Here is a 19,009-nt window from a genome sequence, read left to right on the forward strand (position 1 = left end):
AGGCATGAATATGCCTGTATCTTTGATAAGACAGCTTCTCATCTGGGAGTGTGGGCCCCCCCCCCAGGAAATAAGACTATATACAATCATAACTAAAAAAAAAAAAAAAAGTAAGTAATGCTGAACCTTCTCAAAGATCTATTATGTAGTCATCGTTAGGAAATCTCTTGGCAACAGTGAAATATTTATCATTTTTTAGGCAAAACAAAACAAACAAGGTGCTAAATGACAATTATGTTATGACTCTAACTATGGGAAACAAAGGAGAAAGACAAGAGGGTAATGGATTATGATTGTCTCTCAGCTCATGGCACAGAGGCTCCTCCAGTCACCACGCTTAGTTTGGAACGTGGGTCCCCCTACTGGAAGCTGCATGACCCAGAGCAAGTTATTTGGGGCCTCGTTTATTACCCTTCTATAAAACAAGGATATTTAATATTAGTGTCCATCTCAGAGCTACTGTACCAATAAATAAAATTGTAGGTAAAGAACTTAAAATAGTAGGAACACACACAGATAGACTCAAGTGTTCGTTATTGTTCTAAAAGATGGAATCACTGTAAGTTTTTCTTATAAGTACACACACACACATACATGTAAAGGTTCAAATCCCAGCTTCATCAGCTTACTGTGTATGTAACCTGGGCAAGTTACTCAGCCTCTCTCCATGCCTCAGTCTGCTCATTTGTAAAGTGAAAAAAATACTAGTACCTTTCTGAACCACCGTCCCCTCCACCAGTGACCACCCCAGCCATAGCTGTCCACAACTTAAAGTTGTAAACTTCTGCCCAACATAACATTCAGACAAGGTGACTCAACTAAGATTCTATTTCCATAGAATTTAGGGTGCATGATAAAATGAACTACTCTATCTGAAACACTGGAAACAATCACTACAAAGGTTACTTGTCATTATGTGGTCAGATGTCTTATATCTACATTTAAGGGATCTTTTAGAAACAGCTTTTCGAAAAAGTTGGTATAAATTACACATTGTCTCTTTTCTACCTGTGTCCTAAGCTAGACTAGAATCAACTTGCAGGCAAGAACAGTGTTACATATTTCTTTTGGCTCTGACAAACTAGCACAGTGCCAAGAACGTTTTAAGGTTGAGTCAGTGCATGCTGGTTAGGTAATGACTAAAATTTGAGTTATGCTTTAGCCTAGAACTGTTAATAAATAAGCTTTAGTTTGATGATAATATTTACTTTCTCCTAACTTCTGCCCTATCCAGAAATGACTTAAACCACTTCAAATTCTTCCGGTGAAATTAGAGATCATAAACACCATAGTACTTGACTCTTTTATTTTCCCATCAGTTACTTACAAGCCCACACTTATCAATTCTAGTTCTTCTTCCACAACAGAACATTTTCCTGCTTACAGGCTCTGAGAGAAAAACTGCAAATGAACTGAAACCAACCTTCTTAGACATAAAGACTTTTTAGGAATCAAGACTTTTCTAGAACTATACTGTGAAAACTCCTCCTCCTATGAAGCCAACTATCATTCTACCCACTATTCCACCTGAACACAGCTCCCATTTGAAATGGGATTACCCCCTTAAAATATTGGATAGTAAAAACAAGAATGGTGACTTCTGTTGAATTTGCATTTGTTTTTTGCGGTACTAATTAAAACACCAATTTATAATTTTTTAACACATTCAACAGTTCAACAAATGCATGATTCTTTTAATCTGACTAAAGCTGTAAGTCTGTACTTCACTGGAGAATATGTAAGGAAGTGCAGCATTAATTTCTGAAATTTCTTGTCCTGACGTCTCCTTTCAGTCCATTGCTATTCAGCATGTTCCTGCTCCTGTCCTGGAATTAGCCACCGAATGTTCTCAGTTCGAATAGTAGCATACATAATAAAACTAATCAAAAAGAATAAGGAAAATACAAGCAGCCAGTCCACACTTTTTATCAAAGTGCTGGGAAGAGGGCCTATTTGGTCGGCTTGAGTTACCACCACATTTTTCTTGGCTTCTATACCTGAAAGAGAAATCAGCTGTTTCAAATCAGAGAGAAAACATACCCGCTAAAGATCTTTCTGAAGTATTCTGCATGGTATGCAAAAAGATATGCAGTCTTAAAATAAACACCACACGAGTATATCTGGGATGGGTTTCATTTGCCTGTTAGTGTAATTTGTAACTTGCCTTTCTCCCACCACATCAAAGGAACAGGAACCCATTCAGCTGTTCAAACCTAAACACTAGAATTTCTGTGAACTCCTCAGAAGGGTCTTCAGGCATGGTGAGATTTGTCTTTTGTTCTCTTTGAGATCAAAATTCAATAAGCAACTGGTAAAGCTACTCTCAGGAGTCTACAGAATGTTTTCACAGGTGAAGGAATGCTAAATTCAAAATGCTTTTAAATAATTCACTGAAAAAATTGTTAGGACTAACCACCACTGATACCAGAGATTACCAAAGATGCTGTGACTCCTCAATTTCTTTTAGGTTCTAGGTTTTCTTAGAATGTTGAGCAAAATGGCTCCCTCTCTCCACTTCAACCTGATTGACAATCATGGGTCTGGTACTATAATACTTGAATAGCTAATTAACTGTAACAACCCTTTCACTCCTATGAGGTAACTCAGTTCTATGTTCTTTACTGTGAAATATAAGTAATTAGATGGAACTTAATACATATGGAAGGTATGTTATAAACTCATTTTGATTTCCAGTGAATATACTTCAGGAAGAAGTAGGGTGCTCATAATTAAGGCATTAAAGCTTTTGTGGAGCAAAGTTTTGCAAAGAAAATTTCTTCAATAGTCCGTGTTCAGATTTTTACAAAATAAAAAATAAGGCCACATGTTTTGGCAAATATTAAGGAATTAAAATAGCATCTGCATATGGATGAATAAACGGAATACCACACAGCAACAAAAAGGAAGAAAATATAACCACATGCATCAACGTAGGTGAATCCCACAAACATAATGGTGACTGAAATGAGCCAGACACAAGGGAATCCATTATATGTGTCTCCATTAATATAAAGTTCAAGGGGCATCTGGGTGGTTCAGTGGGTTAAAGCCTCTACCTTTGGCTCAGGTCATGACCTCAGGGTCCTGGGATCGAGCCCCGCATCAGGCTCTCTGCTCAGCAGGGAGCCTGCTTCCTCCTCTCTCTCTCTGCCTACTTGTTATCTCTGTCTGTCAAATAAATAAAAATCTTTGAAAAAAAACAAAACAAAACAGATAACACTAGTCCATGGTGTTAGGAGTCAAGATGGTGGTCACCCTGGTGGGAGGAGCAGCAGCGCTGAGGGGATGGACTGGTAATGTTCTCTCTGGGTCAGAGTCTGTATACCCAAGGCGTTCATTTTGTGAAAATTCACCCAGCACATGAATATAATGCACATATTTGTGTAAATATTACACTTTAGTGAAAAATGTATGTAAAAAGTTAACTACAGGTGTATGGTATGTGAATTATAGAAAAATAAAGCTGGTTTTTTAAAGGTATCGATAATCCTTAAAAATACCTATTCGTGTTAAGCTTGCCGCTATTTGAGAGACTTTTAACAGAACCACAGTAGTTCTCATGAGAAGAAGGTTTACACCTGAAATCCAGTCTTGATTCCTTCACTTAAGAAGAGCAGACAGGAACCCACAGAAGACATACACCTCCAGCAATAAAGTCTCTTCTACAGCATATAATTTGTACATACCTGTCTGGTTAAAAAGGAAGACTTTCAGTGTTTCCAATGTTCGGTCTGTGTGATTAAATCTAGCCATTGGCTTAGCTCCTTGAAATAATAAAATGTTAGGAACAGCTACGGTGCCAAACCTGGTAGAAAGGCTATATAACAGAAAGCAGTCAGTCAGACAACCTGAACTAACAGCAGGTTTCCTCACACAGTTACCATATCAGAATGGATGGCAATAAATGAGAAAGCACCATTTTCCTGTGACCTACAGAGGTTTCTGATAGTCAAACTATATGCTTATAGCTATTTCTGACCTTTTTCCTTATGGGTTGAGGTTGGGGGCATTCCTGTTCTGCTGAGTTGCTTTCTGTTACAAGGAACTACCCTTGATACAGTTATTCCACTTTTTTTTTTTTTTTTTAATTAAGTAAATTCTACCCCCAGTGTGGGGCTGGAACTCACCACCACAAGATCAGGGGTCGCATGCTCTACCGATTGAGCCAGCCAGGCGTCCCCGAGTTATTCTGCTATTTAAGTTACAAACTGCCAAAAGAGATCAGACCAGAAAATTCTAATTCATGGGCAAAACAAACTGTGTCAATTAACTTGACAAAAGAAATTTCAAACTCCAGAATGCCCATCTCCATCCCTCACACAAGATTCAACTAAGGTTAAGCAATTAGTTTGGTAAGTCGGCACATGGGAATCTGTGGTCTAGCAGACACACCAAGAAGGGCAGGATGTAACAGGATCTGAGTGGGACTGGTTCACCTTTACATAATACAAAGTCATGGTATAAGCTCTGGAGTCAATGGGTTCAAGTCTCCGGTCTGTCACCTACCCAGCTGTGTGAGCTTTGGGTGGACTCTTTAAACCTCAGTTTCTCCTGTTAGTAAAATGATAGTACTGGATAATCAGGATTTTTTTCTTTTGTAAACATGCTGTCACGTAAATATTAACACAGGAGGCAAACACATGTCAGAGGCCAAGTAACAAGGACAAGTATCCTCTACTCTCCATGATTAAGGCACCATAGGAGGCACTGAGAAGGACTCATGGAGATGACCAAATGAAGCAGATGAAAGAAGCCCGCAGGGAATGGAACCCCAAACCCAGAGTACTAAGCTGGTGCTGGGACCCAGCCTGACAGGATTGGGGCAGGGGAATGCCCAAGTCTGACACTGACCTAGACCGTCCTTTCCATCAGTCTACTCCCTTGGGCCAGGCCATGTAGATATTTCTCTGAAGCCCTTGTGAGAATTACTAATTTGCTGTGATTCTTTCTCCCTAAAAAAGTTTAGGTAAATGTTAGCAGTTACATTATCCACACTGAAGATCAATAGAGTGCAAGGTTTTACTCAAAATTTTTACTAGAGGGACACCTGGGTGGCTCAGTGGGTTAAGCATTCAACTCTTGGTGTCAGCTCAGGTTGTGAACTTAGGTTCATAGGATCAAGCCCCACAGCGGGCTCTGCAGGGAGTCTGCTTCTGTCCCTCTCTCTCCCCCTCTCCCTGTTCACTCAGTCCCTCCCTCCCTCCCTCTCTCTCAAATCAAGAAATAAATAAATCTTCAAAAAAATTTTTTTTACTCAAAAAAGTTTAACCAACTTCATTTTTACCAACTTGACCATCTTCCAGACTTCCCAAACTGATTCCCACACAACCTCCTGCGCCCTGCTAAAGGGCATGTGATGTAGAGGAGGAGGGTCACACTTTATAACCCAGGCACAGTCACAGCACTGGGGGGAAATACAGAACATGTGAACAAAGCTCTTTATAACGCAGTTCACTCACCATCTAAAAAAGGCAAGAGCCCACTGAATAATATAAAACAAAAGTAAATGTCATTTTAACGGTCTAAATTAATTCATTAATTGATTCACTGTGCACTAAGGAACATACATGCAAGAATAAGTGTAAACAAAAGGAGAGAAGAAAGAGGGAGGGAAAGAAAGAAATCCTGAGCAGACATAGTACAGGGTGCTGAGTCAGGGCTGCCAGGGGTAGAAACCTAAACCGTGGGTGAGTCTCAGGAGGGTCCCACTTGTGATACGAATTTTGCTAATTTAGGCTGGCCAACACCCTCAAGAGTCCTCTGGCCCCTCCACTGCCATCAGGTGCACCCTGCAAACTGGTGCAGACCCTATGGAGAACAGTGTGGAGCTTCCTCAGAAGGTTAAAAATAGAACTACCCTAGGATCCAGCAATTGCACTACTAGGTATTTATCCAAAGGATACAAACAGTAATTCAAAGGGACACCTGCACCCCAGTGTTTATAGCAGCAATGTCCACAATAGCCATAATATGGAAAGAGCCCAGATGTGCATCAACAGATGAATGGATAAAGATACACATACACACACAACAGAATATTACCCAGCCATCAATAAGAATGAAATCTCACCATGTGCAGTGACATGGGTGGAACCAGAGAGTATTACACTAAGTCAGCCAGAGAAAGACAGATACCACATGATTTCAGTCATACGTGGAATTTAAGAAAGAAAACAGATGGACATAGGGGAAGGGAAGCAAAAACAAAGTAAGATAAAAACAGAGAGGGAGGCAAATCTCATAAAAAAAGAAACTCATAACTCTGGGAATCTAACTGAGGGTTGCTGGAGGGAAGGTGGGTGAGGAGACCAGGTAACTGAATGGTGGGTATAAAGGTGGGCACGTCATGGAATGAGCACTGGGTGTTACATGCAACTGATGAATCACTAAACTCTACCCCTGAAACTAATAAAACACTGTATATTAAACTAAATTGAACTTAAATTTTTAAAAAATTATTAACTCAGTCATAACAACTCATTCATTTATATAATACAACCTAGGGCTAGTTACTTACTTCTGTGCAAAATGGGGGGAAAGTTATAGTACGTAACCACTCCCTCTATTTTGAGGACAAAATGACATACAAAATGTAAAGTGCTTTCCCAATATCTAGAACCTGGTAAGCCCTCAGTATACAATAGATATGATTAACATAAAAGTAGGTTAGATGGGTAGATAGACAGATGATTGACAGATAAATTTCACTGTGCAGAGAAGAGTCCCTCCTCTTCAGGGGCCTCCAGAAAGTGAGGCCTCAGCTCCCTGAGGAATGTGACCACCCTCACCACTCACCCTTGTCTATCCCTCTCGCTAGTCCAGCTTCCATGCTCACACCTACCTCCTCGGCTTCAAACTTAACTGATGACAACCTCCACATAACTGCAAGCATCAGCCAGGAGGGTGACACGTAAGCTCTACTCAGGGAACATACCTGCTGTGCTGAGATGCATCCAGTGCCAAAAAATGAAGAGCTGGAAATGCCCGGGGCAGAGAATTAAAATGAGGGGCCAAACTGGCAGAAAATCGGCACCACGGGGTGTAAAACAGGACTAGCGTGCAGTCACTACCATTTGGGTTTAGAAAATCCATAAGGTCCTGTAGTAAAAGAAACAAGTGTGAAAGTCAGCAGAAAGAGTTCACGTACATTCCTCTGGAAGAATGCCCAAGAAACTAGAAACACTGCTGCCTCCAAGGAGAGGAGGCAGGAACATGGACTGGAGAGCGTCTATAGGTATCCCCTTAATAGCTTTTTGGGTTTTGAACCATAGGAATACATGAATCAGCAGAAAAGTATTATAACAAATCATAAACTTTCCTATAAACTTCCTTGATAGTATTACAGGGCAATTTTATTATTTTTCATAATCCATCAATTGAAATACTAAGTACCCACAAGGCACAGGCCATTGTCCCAACCTCTGACCTGTGCCTCTCACACACTCTAATGGCATTATTAAAACACTGAGATCTCAGGCCCCAATCATCAACTCAGCAGATCCCAATCCACAAGCAGTTGAATCAGTGTATTCGGCCAAAGTCTAGTTCAATTCAAGGGTATACCTTCCCTGCCACCACCCTACTCACACTGCTGAAACAGCTCTCTCCTGGTCAAGTGTGTGACACCCTAGAAACAGTCCTGCAGAGCTAAGGCCCAGGGTTCACTGGGCGCTGAGGGGATGGTGTGAGGCCAGTGCTGACCACTGCACGTGGAGGGGCTATGGACGCTCAGCGTACCACATACCCTCATTTAAAATAAGCAGTCACGATGTGCAGAGCTAGGATTTCTTCTCGTATTACATAAGCAGTCTGAACTCATCCTGCTACCCAGCTTAACAATCCCATAGAAACAGTCATTATCCCAGTATTCTCTTCAGAATTATCCTTTATCCAATGGACTTGTAAAGCATGGCTTGGTTGAGGACAACTGTCTCAGCTCTCACTCCAGAGAAAACACTGGAGTCAAGCTCTTTGAAGGAAAGAAATTTTTCATTAATATAAAATGCTCCCCAGGGGTATCACCACTCTAAACAATGCTAAATCACAATCTTAGTAATTCAGATTTTTTTAAACTTGCCTCTGTAATAAATACCTCATTTAGAAGAAGAAAAATGCTAGGAATTCTGACCCCAAGTGCCTATCTGTTCACTGGGATTTTTTTTTTTTTTTAAAGATTTATTTACTTGCGAGAGAGTAAGCGAGAGGGCATGAGAGTGGGGGAGGAACAGAGGAAGAGAATCTCAAGAAGATACTATGCTGAGCACAGAGCCCAATGTGGAGCTCCATCTCATGACCCCAAGATCACAACCTCAACCTAAACCAAGACTCACACTTAACCAACTGAGCCACTGTTGATGCCTTTGTCCGCTGGGATTTCCATCATGAGGCTTGGTGGAGAGAGGACCCCAAGGGTCAACCCGACTAAAAAGCATAATTGACACTAGTTCTATCACCTCCTCTCCCTACAAACATCATAGAGAGCCAAATGAATTTTCAGTGATGCACCCATTAGATGCTGTCCCACCTATAAAATGATAAAAATTCTGACCCAGCAGCTGAAAGTCTATAAAATCAGTACGTGGAAAAGGAGAAAAGCACTAAACCATTCTTTCTTACCTGTGACATATTTAAAATTTTCAGAGTGAAGTTTTCTAATCCTGTCACATTTCTCTCCTCACAGTTCACCTTGGGGGATTTCAGACTTTCCGTGTTATTGGAGTCCTCGGGTGGGGCCGGGTCGGATTCGGCCACTTCAGGCTCTGAGTAATACTCCTCCTCCCTGTCCTGGAAGCCGGGTCCCACGCCGTCCAGAGAGAAGATGTGCTCCCGGAGACTGCACCGCAAGTCCTCCTCCCCTCGGGTCCCACAGGTGCCGCCACTGGGCTCGGGACTCAGCTTGTCCTCGGTCTCCCCAGGGATTACGGACAGCATCACCACGTGGTCACCGTCAGCGTCCAGCCCCAGCACAGAGCCGGCCTCTCCTGTGGACATGTCCTGGCCTGCGGGGCTGTGCGGGGGCTCCTCCTCACTGGCCAACACAGCTCCTGCCGGCAGGGAAGGAGCACGCTGCTCCTCCAACTGCAAGTGACCGCTGTCCTCTGCAACTGAAACATGCCAGCATGGGCCCACTCATAAGTCCCTTCAAAGTCCATGAACCCCCCAGAATTACAGTTCTCCTCAAATAAGAGATTCTCCCCAACAGAGAAAACAGGTAACCTTCCCATGAAACTATCAGAGGGCCATCCACCATTCTCCAGATAACAAAGGTCACCAGGAGGTACCAGATTAATGAATGTCAAATACGAAGTGGACAAATACAGACTTTCATGTGATACCTGTGGCTTGCCGTGCAGATTATAAGCAAAAACATTCCAGTGCAGATATCCAATGAGGAAAATATAACATAGACACCTTAACAAGTTCATTTGTTTGATGAGAATATCCAACCAAAAAACGCTGCCTTTATAGAAGATTCTACTCTAGCGATGCATCCTTGCACACATTCTAATAGCTCTTAGCCTGGCAGGACAAGGATTACCATCCCCACTTAGTGGAGGACCAAGCTGAGGCAGAGAGAGGCAGTGTAACGCCCAACAGCACACAAGCTAATAAGCAGCAGAGCCCGGTCTCTGAGTGAAGTATTCTGGCTGCTGTGCCAGATCAGGCCTTACACTCCTCTATGATACCTCAGGGGCTGCTCTGCCTCGCAGCCTGAGAACACTGCTCCAGCCATACAGCAGCTCCTGCCTGCCATGCCTCTCTAGCCAGACAGAGCCTACTCTCCTGTCTGTTGCCCTTGGGAGTGCCAGGAGGTGCAGCCCTCAGGGCCAGGGCCACAGGAGGGCGAAGGAGGACCTTCTTCCCACTGTGAAGCCACGAGACAGAACTTGGGCGAAATGCTCAGGTAAAGGAAGAGTCTGGGGAAGTCTCATTCAACCACTGAGCACTCTCCACTCACCTCTCCAACAGGGACTCCTGCCCTCCAACTCCCATTAACTCAACAAGAGCTGCCAGACTCAGTGCCAAGCACTGACCAGAGGGGAACCAATGAGCCCAGCTGTACTCAGACACGCTCGCCATGTGGCTGGGAAACCACCAGCCATGCAATGGGCTCTGCCAAGCCAACAGCATGTCATCAAAGTGTGAATAACCAACTGGCTTTAAAGTTGGGGAAGCTTCCCAAGGTATGCACACTTGTACAGGTCTCAGAGAATATCCCCATAGAGATTTGCAGATTCATTCAGCAATTCAAAAACCTTGTCTGAGAATTCTGCTCTGGCTAAGCTGGATAAGAGGGACCAGATTCACCCTCCCTAGTGAAACAACCCAAAAAAGGCCAAAAATGTGAACCAGTTTCAGGAGACTAGTTAGCAGGCAACGAAGGATAGGGATCCCTGAGAAACAATAGGGGAGAGCCCTGCAAGTGTTCAGAGGGAATACCTGCCGTGGCTCAGGGAGCAGAGGAAGGAAGCAAGCAGAGTCCAGCACTCCTCAAGTCGAGGAGATGGTACTGAGGGTTCACAGAGACCAAGAAAGCTAGAGTTCATGAGACAGAATAGTAGAGATGGGCAAGCTCCAGAGACCTGCAGAGTGACCCCAATCAAGTACACCGGTCAGCATTTACATGTGGGTAAGCTCCCAAAGCTAGGCAAAGAACCACCCAAAAGGATCAGAGGCAACAGTACCCAACCCTCACCAGAGCTGGGAAGAGTACCTGATCCCACCAGCTAGACTGGAAAAACTCACAGTTCCCTGAGCACTGGGGAGCGTACACAAAAATAGTGGGGCAAAATTGATCCTATAGTAAATACAGCTCTGCTCTTGCCTAGCAAACCTTAAAAGCGAGGAACATACCATACTCAGCTAACTTAACTGTACCCTGGAACAAAACTCTTGAATATTTAGAGGAATACTAAAATATCCAGCACTCAACAGGTCAAATTCATGTCTGGCATCCAATCAAAAATTACCAGGCACGCAAAAAAAGCAGGAAAATATGGTCAATAATGAGAAAGGTAATTAACCAATTAAAACTGACCAACAGCTTGCAGATGTCAGAATTAGGAGATAGGGATATTAAACCAGTAGTTATAACTCTATTACATATGTTCAGAAAGTTAAACAGATATAGAGACATAAGATATAAAAGATCCACATCAAAACACAAATCAAAACCACAGAGATCTCACCTCCTACCTCTCAGATTAGCTATTATCAAAAAGACAAGAAATAACAAGTGCTAGTGAGGACGTGGAGAGAAAAGGAAACCCTTGTACACTCTTGGAAGGAATGTAAATTGGTGCAGTTATTGTGGAAAACAGTATGGAGGTTCCTCAAAAAATTAAAGCTATAATTACCATCTGATCCAGCAATTCCACTCCTGGGTGGAACAAAAACACAAATTTGAAAAAAATATATGCACCCCATATTCACTGCAGCCTCATTTACAAAAGCCACAGAAGCAACCTAAGTGTCTACCAAAGGATGAATGAATAAAGAACACAGAATCTATACACACGATATTATTATTCACTCACAAAAAGAGGAAACCTTGCTATCTGCAACATGGATGGACCATTACACTAAGTGAAGTAAATCTCAGAAAGACTAATACCATATGCTCTCACTTACATGTGGAATCTTTATAAATTAATAAATAAATAAATAGCTCATAAATCCAGAGAACAGACTGGTGGTTGCCAAAGGTGATGGTGGGGGGAGAGGATGAAATGGGTAAAGATGGTCAGAAAGTACAAATTTCCAGCTACAAAGTAAGTCATGGCAACGTAAAGTGCAGTATGGTGACTCTAATTAGTGATACTGTCTTGCATATTTGAAAGTTGCTTAGAGTAGGGACGCCTGGGTGGCTCAGTGGGTTGGGCCACTGCCTTCGGCTCGGGTCATGATCCCAGGGTCCTGGGATCGAGTCCCGCATGGTCTCCTTGCTCGGCAGGGAGCCTTGCTTCTCTCTCCACCTCTGCCTGCCTGTGTGCTCTCTCTCTCTCTCCTTCTCTCTGACAAATAAATAAAATAAAAATAAAAAAAAATTAAAAAAAAAAAAAAAAGAAAGTTGCTTAGAGTAAACCTTAAAAGTTCTCATCACAAGGAAAAAAATATAACTATGCATGGTGTCAGATGTTAACTAGATTTACTGTGGTGATCATTGTGCAATTATACACAAATAATAAATCATTATGTTGTACACCTGAAACTTATAATGTTATGTGTCAATTATAATATGATTTTTCAAAAAGACCCAGATTGTACTCTGGCAACAAAAACTATAATGTCTGAAATGAAAACTACACTGGGTGGAATTAATAGCAAATTAGGCAATGCAGAAGGAAAGACAGACTAGTGAATTTGAAGGATAGCAACTGAGTTTGAATTTGAAAGCACAGCAATCAAACACACAATGAAAACAAGAATCCAAAGAAATTAAGAGAATCAGTGAGCTGTGGGATAGTTTCAAGTGGCCTAACATACAGATCATGAGAATACCCAGAAGGCAGAGTGGGGAGGTTAGTGTGGACAGAAAAAGTATATGAATTAATAATAACTAAAATCTGCACATACTTGATGAAAATCATAAATCTATAGATCTAAGAAGTTCAGCAAACCCCAAGCTCAATGAATTACACCAAGATATTATCATAATCAAATCGCTCAAAATCAGTGACAAAAACAAAAATCTTAAAAGCAGCCAGAGAAAAAAGATATACTGCATACAGAGGAAGAAAGATAAAGATGACAGCAGATTCCTTGATGAAAACAATGCAAGCAAGATAAGTAGCAACTTTAGGGTCACCTGGGTGGCTCAGTGGGTTAAAGCCTCTGCCTTTGGCTTGGGTCATGATCCCGGGGTCCTGGGATCGAGCCCCACATCGGGCTCTCTGCTCAGCAGGGAGCCTGCTTCCCACCCCCCACCTGCCTCTCTGCCTACTTGTGATCTCTGTCTGTCAAATAAATAAATAAAATCTTTAAAAAAGAAAAATATATATATAAGTAGCAACTTTAAAGTACTGAAAGGAAAAAAATATAAAGCTAAAATTCTATACCCAGGAAAAATACCTTTCAAAAATGAAGGGAAGGGGCACCTGGGTGGCTCAGATGGTTAAGTGTCTGCATTTGGCTCAGTCCCACATGGGGCTCCCTGCTCAGTGGGGAGTCTGCTTCTCCCTCCCCCCTGCCTCTCCACCCTGCTCATGCTATCTGTCTCTCTCTCAAATAAATAAATAAAATCTTTTAAAAAAAGAAAAAAGAAGAAGGGAAAATAAATACCTTTTCAGAAACATTAAAAGCTAAAAGAATTCATCACCAACAAACACCCAGAACAAGAATCTCAAAGGAATTCTTTCAAGCCAAAGAAAAACGATACTGGATGGAAATATGGATCCACACAAAAGAATGTTGAGCACAAGAAACAGTAAGGACACTGATAAACAGACACAGTTTTTCTGAAAATGTAGCTAGGAAGGGGACAAAAAAGCCAGGGTAGGTGATAAGGGGCCAGAGGAGGTTTCTGTTTCAGCTGTTAGAACAGAGAAGTTTAAGGATATATCAAATTGATGGGAAAGGTTAGGAGGGCGAGGGAACAGTAGAGGTTAGACAGGGCAGAGTATATGGCTTCAGCAGCAAGGTGTGTCCTTGACAGAAGAAAGTCAAGCTCTTGTATGACTGTGACTCAGAGAAGGCTCTGGGTGCCTCTGCAGGAAACCCTGCCAATTTGGTGGCGGTGGGATCACAATGACAGTCCTTCTGTAGCCTTTGGTTGATGAGCATGTACCGCTTATATAATCAGAAGAAAAACATGTTTGCTGGGGCGGCCACAAAACAGAGGAGGGAAAGAAGCCAGAAAGGTTACACGTCTGGAAAACAAAGGGTGCCAGATATAGGGGCCAGCCCTCCTCTCAAATGCCCCAGCTCCACAGACATCTGCTCTCTCTGAACCTAACCAACATCTTAGGTCTCATAAGTATATAGAAAATGCCAAGATCCACCTCAGGAGAAAAAAAAAAATCAGGGCAGAAATTAGAACCTGGCTCTATCTGATCACCCTCACGAAAACGGAGAGATATCTCCTGCAAAAAATCAAAAGGGAGTCTGAGTGATGCACACACAGAGCTGGTATTTTCAGTTCAGGAGGGTTATTTTTCCCTCCTGTGAAAGAGTTAAGTAGACAGTACACATTAGGCACCATAATATTCTTATGCCCTCAGGTACCAGTGTTTTCACTTAAGTATTGGGAAGAGAGGAAACTGAATTATTCCACACCAAAACAGAAATAACATACCGTGTGAGAGCTGCTGAACCCTTGCAGTATCACGTGCCCTTTTAAAAGAGAATGCTTAACCTCAACACACTGCGTGTGAGCCACGAAAAAATGACAATCACTGCATCACTGGCAGAAAGAAAGATAACTGGTGGGGCACCTGGGTGGCTCAGTGGGTGAAGCCTCTGCCTTCAGCTCAGGTCATGGTCTCAGGGTCCTGGGATCAAGCCCCACATCGGGCTCTCTGCTCGGTGGGGAGCCTGCTTCCCCCTCTCTCTGCCTGCCTCTCTGCCTACTTGTGATCTCTCTCTGTCAAATAAATAAATAAAATCTTAAAAAAAAAAAAAAAAGTGGGGGGGGGGCGTGCCCTGGGTGGCTCAGTGGGTTAAAGCCTTTGCCTTCAGCTTGGGTCATGATCTCAGGGTTCTGGGATCGAGCCCCACATCAGGTTCTCTGCTCAGCAGGGAGCCTGCTTCCCCCTCTCTCTCTCTGCCTGCCTCTCTGCCTACTTGTGATCTCTGTCTGTCAATTTAGTAAAAATTTAGAAAAAAATTTAGAAAAAAAAATCTTTAAAAAAAAAAAAAAAGAGGGCGCCTGGGTGGCTCAGTGGGTTAATGCCTCTGCCTTCGGCTCAGGTCATGATCTCAGGGTCCTGGGATCGAGTCCCGCATCGGGCTCTCTGCTCAGCCAGGAGCCTGCTTCCTCCTCTCTCTCTGCCTGCCTCTCTGCCTACTTGTGATTTCTCTCTGTCAAATAAATAAATAAAATCTTAAAAAAAAAAAAAAAGAAAAAGAAAGAAAGATATCTGGAGAACAAGGGTGGGGGCACCGAGCCCACACTGCCAGGGAGCCCTAGCCTAGGTCAGATCCTTCACACCCTTCCAGTTTTGCTCAGAAGGCTGTCTACCATGCTCTCTACCACAGGTTTTTCACAATGGCTTCTATGGCAGCGATACCAGGCCCCTCATGGTGTGGCCTCTGCCCACACTCTGAATCGAGTTCACCAGACATCTTGGTCGCTGAACACTCGCGATCTCTTCCACCTACCTCAGTGTTGTCCCGAGGGCTGTTTCTCTACCAGGGAAGGCCTCCACGGGCTCTCCTGCTGGTTAATCTGAATCATCTTTCAGATCTTACCTTAAACTTCACCTTTGCAAGGTGAATTTCAAGGTGAACTTCACCCTCCCTGACCCTTAGACCAGAGTGGTCTCCCATCACAGCATCCAATAATACCCTGGGACTCTCAATGAAGCATTTTCCACTGTTGGAATTTACTTAATTATTTGTAGTCATTTAATGCCTATCCTCCCCAGCAGATAGGTTTCTCTGTCTGGATCACCACTGTACCTCAAGCGTTCAGCAGAGCATATGACATGTGATGTATGCTCAGTAAAAATCTGCTAGTTGACAGCCTAGGGAAGACAGGCATAGGGGTGCTAAAGCCAAGAGGTGGTTCCTGTGCTTTGACACCTGGACAGCACTGCTACCTCCAGCTGCTCATCTGCCAGTAGTGTCCACTACAGGCCCCAAAGCCTTGAATTTCCAGCCACCCAAAGGACCCAGGTGATGAAAGTCCCTCTGTCCTCACCCCATTCAAGGCCACACCATGACGACCAATGGCCCACCCAATGGCTGGTGTTATCCTCAGGTCTGCATGCACGTGGCCCAGACTGCTGGGTGAGGGGGGGAGTGTTCACATCACACTGACTACAAGTCGGTCCCCCGAATCAACAAGATTCTGCCTGGAAACAGAGCACAATCAACGTGGGCAATGTGAGAAGATATTAGTAAAGGGGCCACCAACATGTGGGCTGGATGTCAGAGAAACCAAGAGCAATGGTAAGGCACTTCAGGGCCAGTAACAGCACAGAGGGAGCCAGTTAACCACTCACAGACCTTAAAGAGTTCAGAAGCAGGGGTGCCTGGGAGGCTCAGTCTTAGTTAAGCATCTGCTTTGGGCTCAGGTTCCTGGGGCTGAGCCCAGCATTGGGCTCCCTGCTCAGGGGGATGCCTGCTTCTCCCTCTCCTACTGCTTCTTCCTCTCCTACTCCTTGTGTTCCCTCTCTCACAGTGTCTTCTATCAAATAAATAAGTAAAATCTTAAAAAAAAAAAAAGGAATTTCAGAAGCAGCAGCAGTCACAGAACCTTGGAACCACGTGCTCGCCCTTCTAGAAGCTGTGACTTTCCACGGAAGGACGCCAACCATGATAACCCCTAAGGGAGGAGGCTGAGAGAATCAATATCCTGACCTCATGCTCCCTTCATTCCAACCCACGGGAACCCAGAAGGCAAGACAGCCAGTTGTTAGGCCATATGGGACAGCTGCTCAGGGTGCAGCGCAGGACAGACAAGGCTAGAGAATGACCTGGGAAACAAACAAAAGCTATCCAACACATGCTGTCCCCTCTCTGTAGCTGGTGGTTAAGCACAGTGACAAAGAAATGTAGTACAGAGGTTTGACTGTGAAGCAGGCAGGCATGGGCTTGATCATGGCCTCCTCAACTTCTGCCTGTTGGAGACCTTGGCAGAACACTTACTGACACTGAGTCTCGGTTTACTCATCTGTAAAACGGGAACCAGAACAACAGCTCCTTCATAAACATCTGAAGATCAAATAAGATGATGCTCATAGGGGCGCCTGGGTGGCTCAGTGGGTTAAGCCGCTGCCTTCGGCTCAGGTCATGATCTCAGGGTCCTGGGATCGAGCCCCGCATCGGGCTCTCTGCTCAGCAGGGAACCTGCTTCCTCCTCTCTCTCTGCCTGCTTCTCTGCCTAGTTGTGATCTCTCTGTCAAATAAATAAATAAAAAATCTTTAAAAAAAAAAGATGATGCTCATAAAAGCACGAAGCACAGCACCTGGCGCAGAACCAGTGCTTTCATCAGTGATTGTGTTACTATAGTTCCCTTCCTCCTGCTCAGCCACCTGGCGGCCCTGGCCCCTGCCTGGACGCCCCACGGAAAGCAAAGGCCTGCCTATTCCCGTAGGGAGTGACAAGCAAGGCCGAAAGGTCTAGACGTTAACAAATTGTGAGCAGTGGGGGGCCGTGGGACTGAGGATAAGGCCCCAGGAGCCCGGCCTCCAGGGTGGCTGCCTCCGGGCCTGAAGTGGCCCCAAGAGCATGCCAGGGCAAGCAGGGGGTTACCCGGGGAGTCTCCTCTATTTTTCTCATCTGTCCTTCATCCAGGCCACCTGAGCAAGAGTAGCCTTCTTTAAAAAGGGATCCATCAAGATGCCAAGTAAAGCGTGGGCTCTGTAGGCACAAAGACGGGCTCTGCCACGACCCGAAGGGCAGATCCGACCCTGATCCGCGCCTCCACCTGTAACGTGGGCAGCCTCTCTCCTACGGCGGGGGCGAGGACTAACTGCGGGAAGGCACAGTCCGGCCTCCTCGAAGGGGCGCTGTAAATGCCGGCTCTTCGTTACGGTTTCTCTCATTCATAATAAAAGGTATGCCTCAGTAGGAGCTAGTACACGGCCACTCCCGTGACTGACGCCTCCTGCGGGGGCCTGCACGGACTCCCCGCCACCGCGGACCACCACTCGGTGCCACATCGGCGGGAAGAGGGACGACGCGGGGCTGGGCGCGCCGGCCGGCGCCAGGAAGGGCCAAGGGACGCTCCGCGAGACCCCGCGCAGGTCAAAGAGCGTCGTCCTAGCTGACCTTCCCCGCGCCCTGTCATTTCACTCGCCGCCGCCTGCCGCCCCCGGCCGCGGCCCCAGCCCGCACTCACCCTCCAGGCCGCGGGCGGGAGGCCCCAGCACCCACAGCAGGACCTGCCACCAGCCGAGGAGCCGCATGACGCGGGGCTAGAAGCTGCCGGGACCACCGACCCGAACGCAGGGTAACCGGCTCACGACGACGCGCGTCGCGCTCCCGGCCTCCCGGGTACCTGGGGGGAGGGGAGCCGCGAGCGCGAGCGCAATCCCGTGCGGCCATCTTGGCAGCTGGCAGCGCCCACTGGCGCCATCTTGGAGTCGGGCGGCCTGCCTCTGGCCTGTGGTCTCCCGTCTTTAAGATTTGCTGTTGTTCAGAAGCCGAGAGCCGGACCCTCAGGTCGCCTCGAACGTTCCTGAGCCCCGAGCCCTGGACGGGGTTCCAGCCCAGGCTAGCGGCCGTCTATCTTCGCGCGCGAGCCGGTCTGGCTGCTGGCAGCACACACTGCGCCCGTGTGACGCTTCACTCCGGGCCCCAAAAGGCCCGGAAGCCTACTCCTTCGAGCGCCCCAATCTCCAGCTTTACCCCTGTTCCCCTACCTACGGCTGCCAGATGAAATACAGGGTGCCCGGTTAAATTTGCATTTCACAGAAACCACGAATAGTTTTTTGTTTTGTTTTGTTTTGTTTTAACTCCCAAGAAACATAAGGATATTCCAATATAACTATGTCCTGTAATTATATTTGTTGCGTCTGATCACCTTGACCCTACCTCCTGTGAGCTCAGGGCGAGCAGTTTTGGTTTGGTGGTTGGTGGATTTGCAGGGCAATCTCGTGCTAGCTGGGCCTCCCCCAGCAAAAGCAGCTCGGAAAGGACCTGGAGTGTAGGAAGGCAGGGATGGGGAGGGGAGGTGTGCCCCAGAGCAGGGCTCTGCATTCCAGAGCGCGGCGCGGGCAGGGGCGGGGTGGGGTGTGGGGAGGCGGAGGGACCTAAGAGACAATGCTCAGAGATGAAAAGAATGACTCTCCCGGTTAGCAGTTAAGGGAAGGGCCTCCTAAAATCAATAAAGCCACTTTCTAG

The 19,009-nt window shown here is 45.3% G+C and overlaps 1 protein-coding gene across 2 annotated transcripts; it reads right to left on the bottom strand.

The window, feature by feature from the left end:
- Positions 1-1,289: 1,289 nt before the first annotated feature.
- Positions 1,290-18,796, bottom strand: TXNDC15 (thioredoxin domain containing 15). 2 transcript variants are annotated; one of them, XM_045999416.1, is made up of 5 exons: positions 18,006-18,796; positions 8,617-9,098; positions 6,935-7,098; positions 3,687-3,817; positions 1,290-1,997 (listed from the first exon to the last, which is right to left on the bottom strand). In XM_045999416.1, the coding sequence occupies exons 1-5, from the start codon at positions 18,070-18,072 to the stop codon at positions 1,801-1,803; spliced, it is 1,041 nt and encodes a 346-aa protein (XP_045855372.1). In that variant the 5' UTR covers positions 18,073-18,796; the 3' UTR covers positions 1,290-1,800. The 2 variants fall into 2 exon arrangements, with proteins under 2 accessions (XP_045855372.1, XP_045855371.1); XM_045999415.1 differs by having other exon boundaries at positions 8,617-9,104; positions 18,006-18,779.
- Between the last annotated feature and the right edge of the window lie 213 nt (positions 18,797-19,009).

This window comes from Meles meles, chromosome 3 (assembly GCF_922984935.1).
Source record: "Meles meles chromosome 3, mMelMel3.1 paternal haplotype, whole genome shotgun sequence".
NCBI classification, from domain to species: domain Eukaryota; kingdom Metazoa; phylum Chordata; class Mammalia; order Carnivora; family Mustelidae; genus Meles; species Meles meles.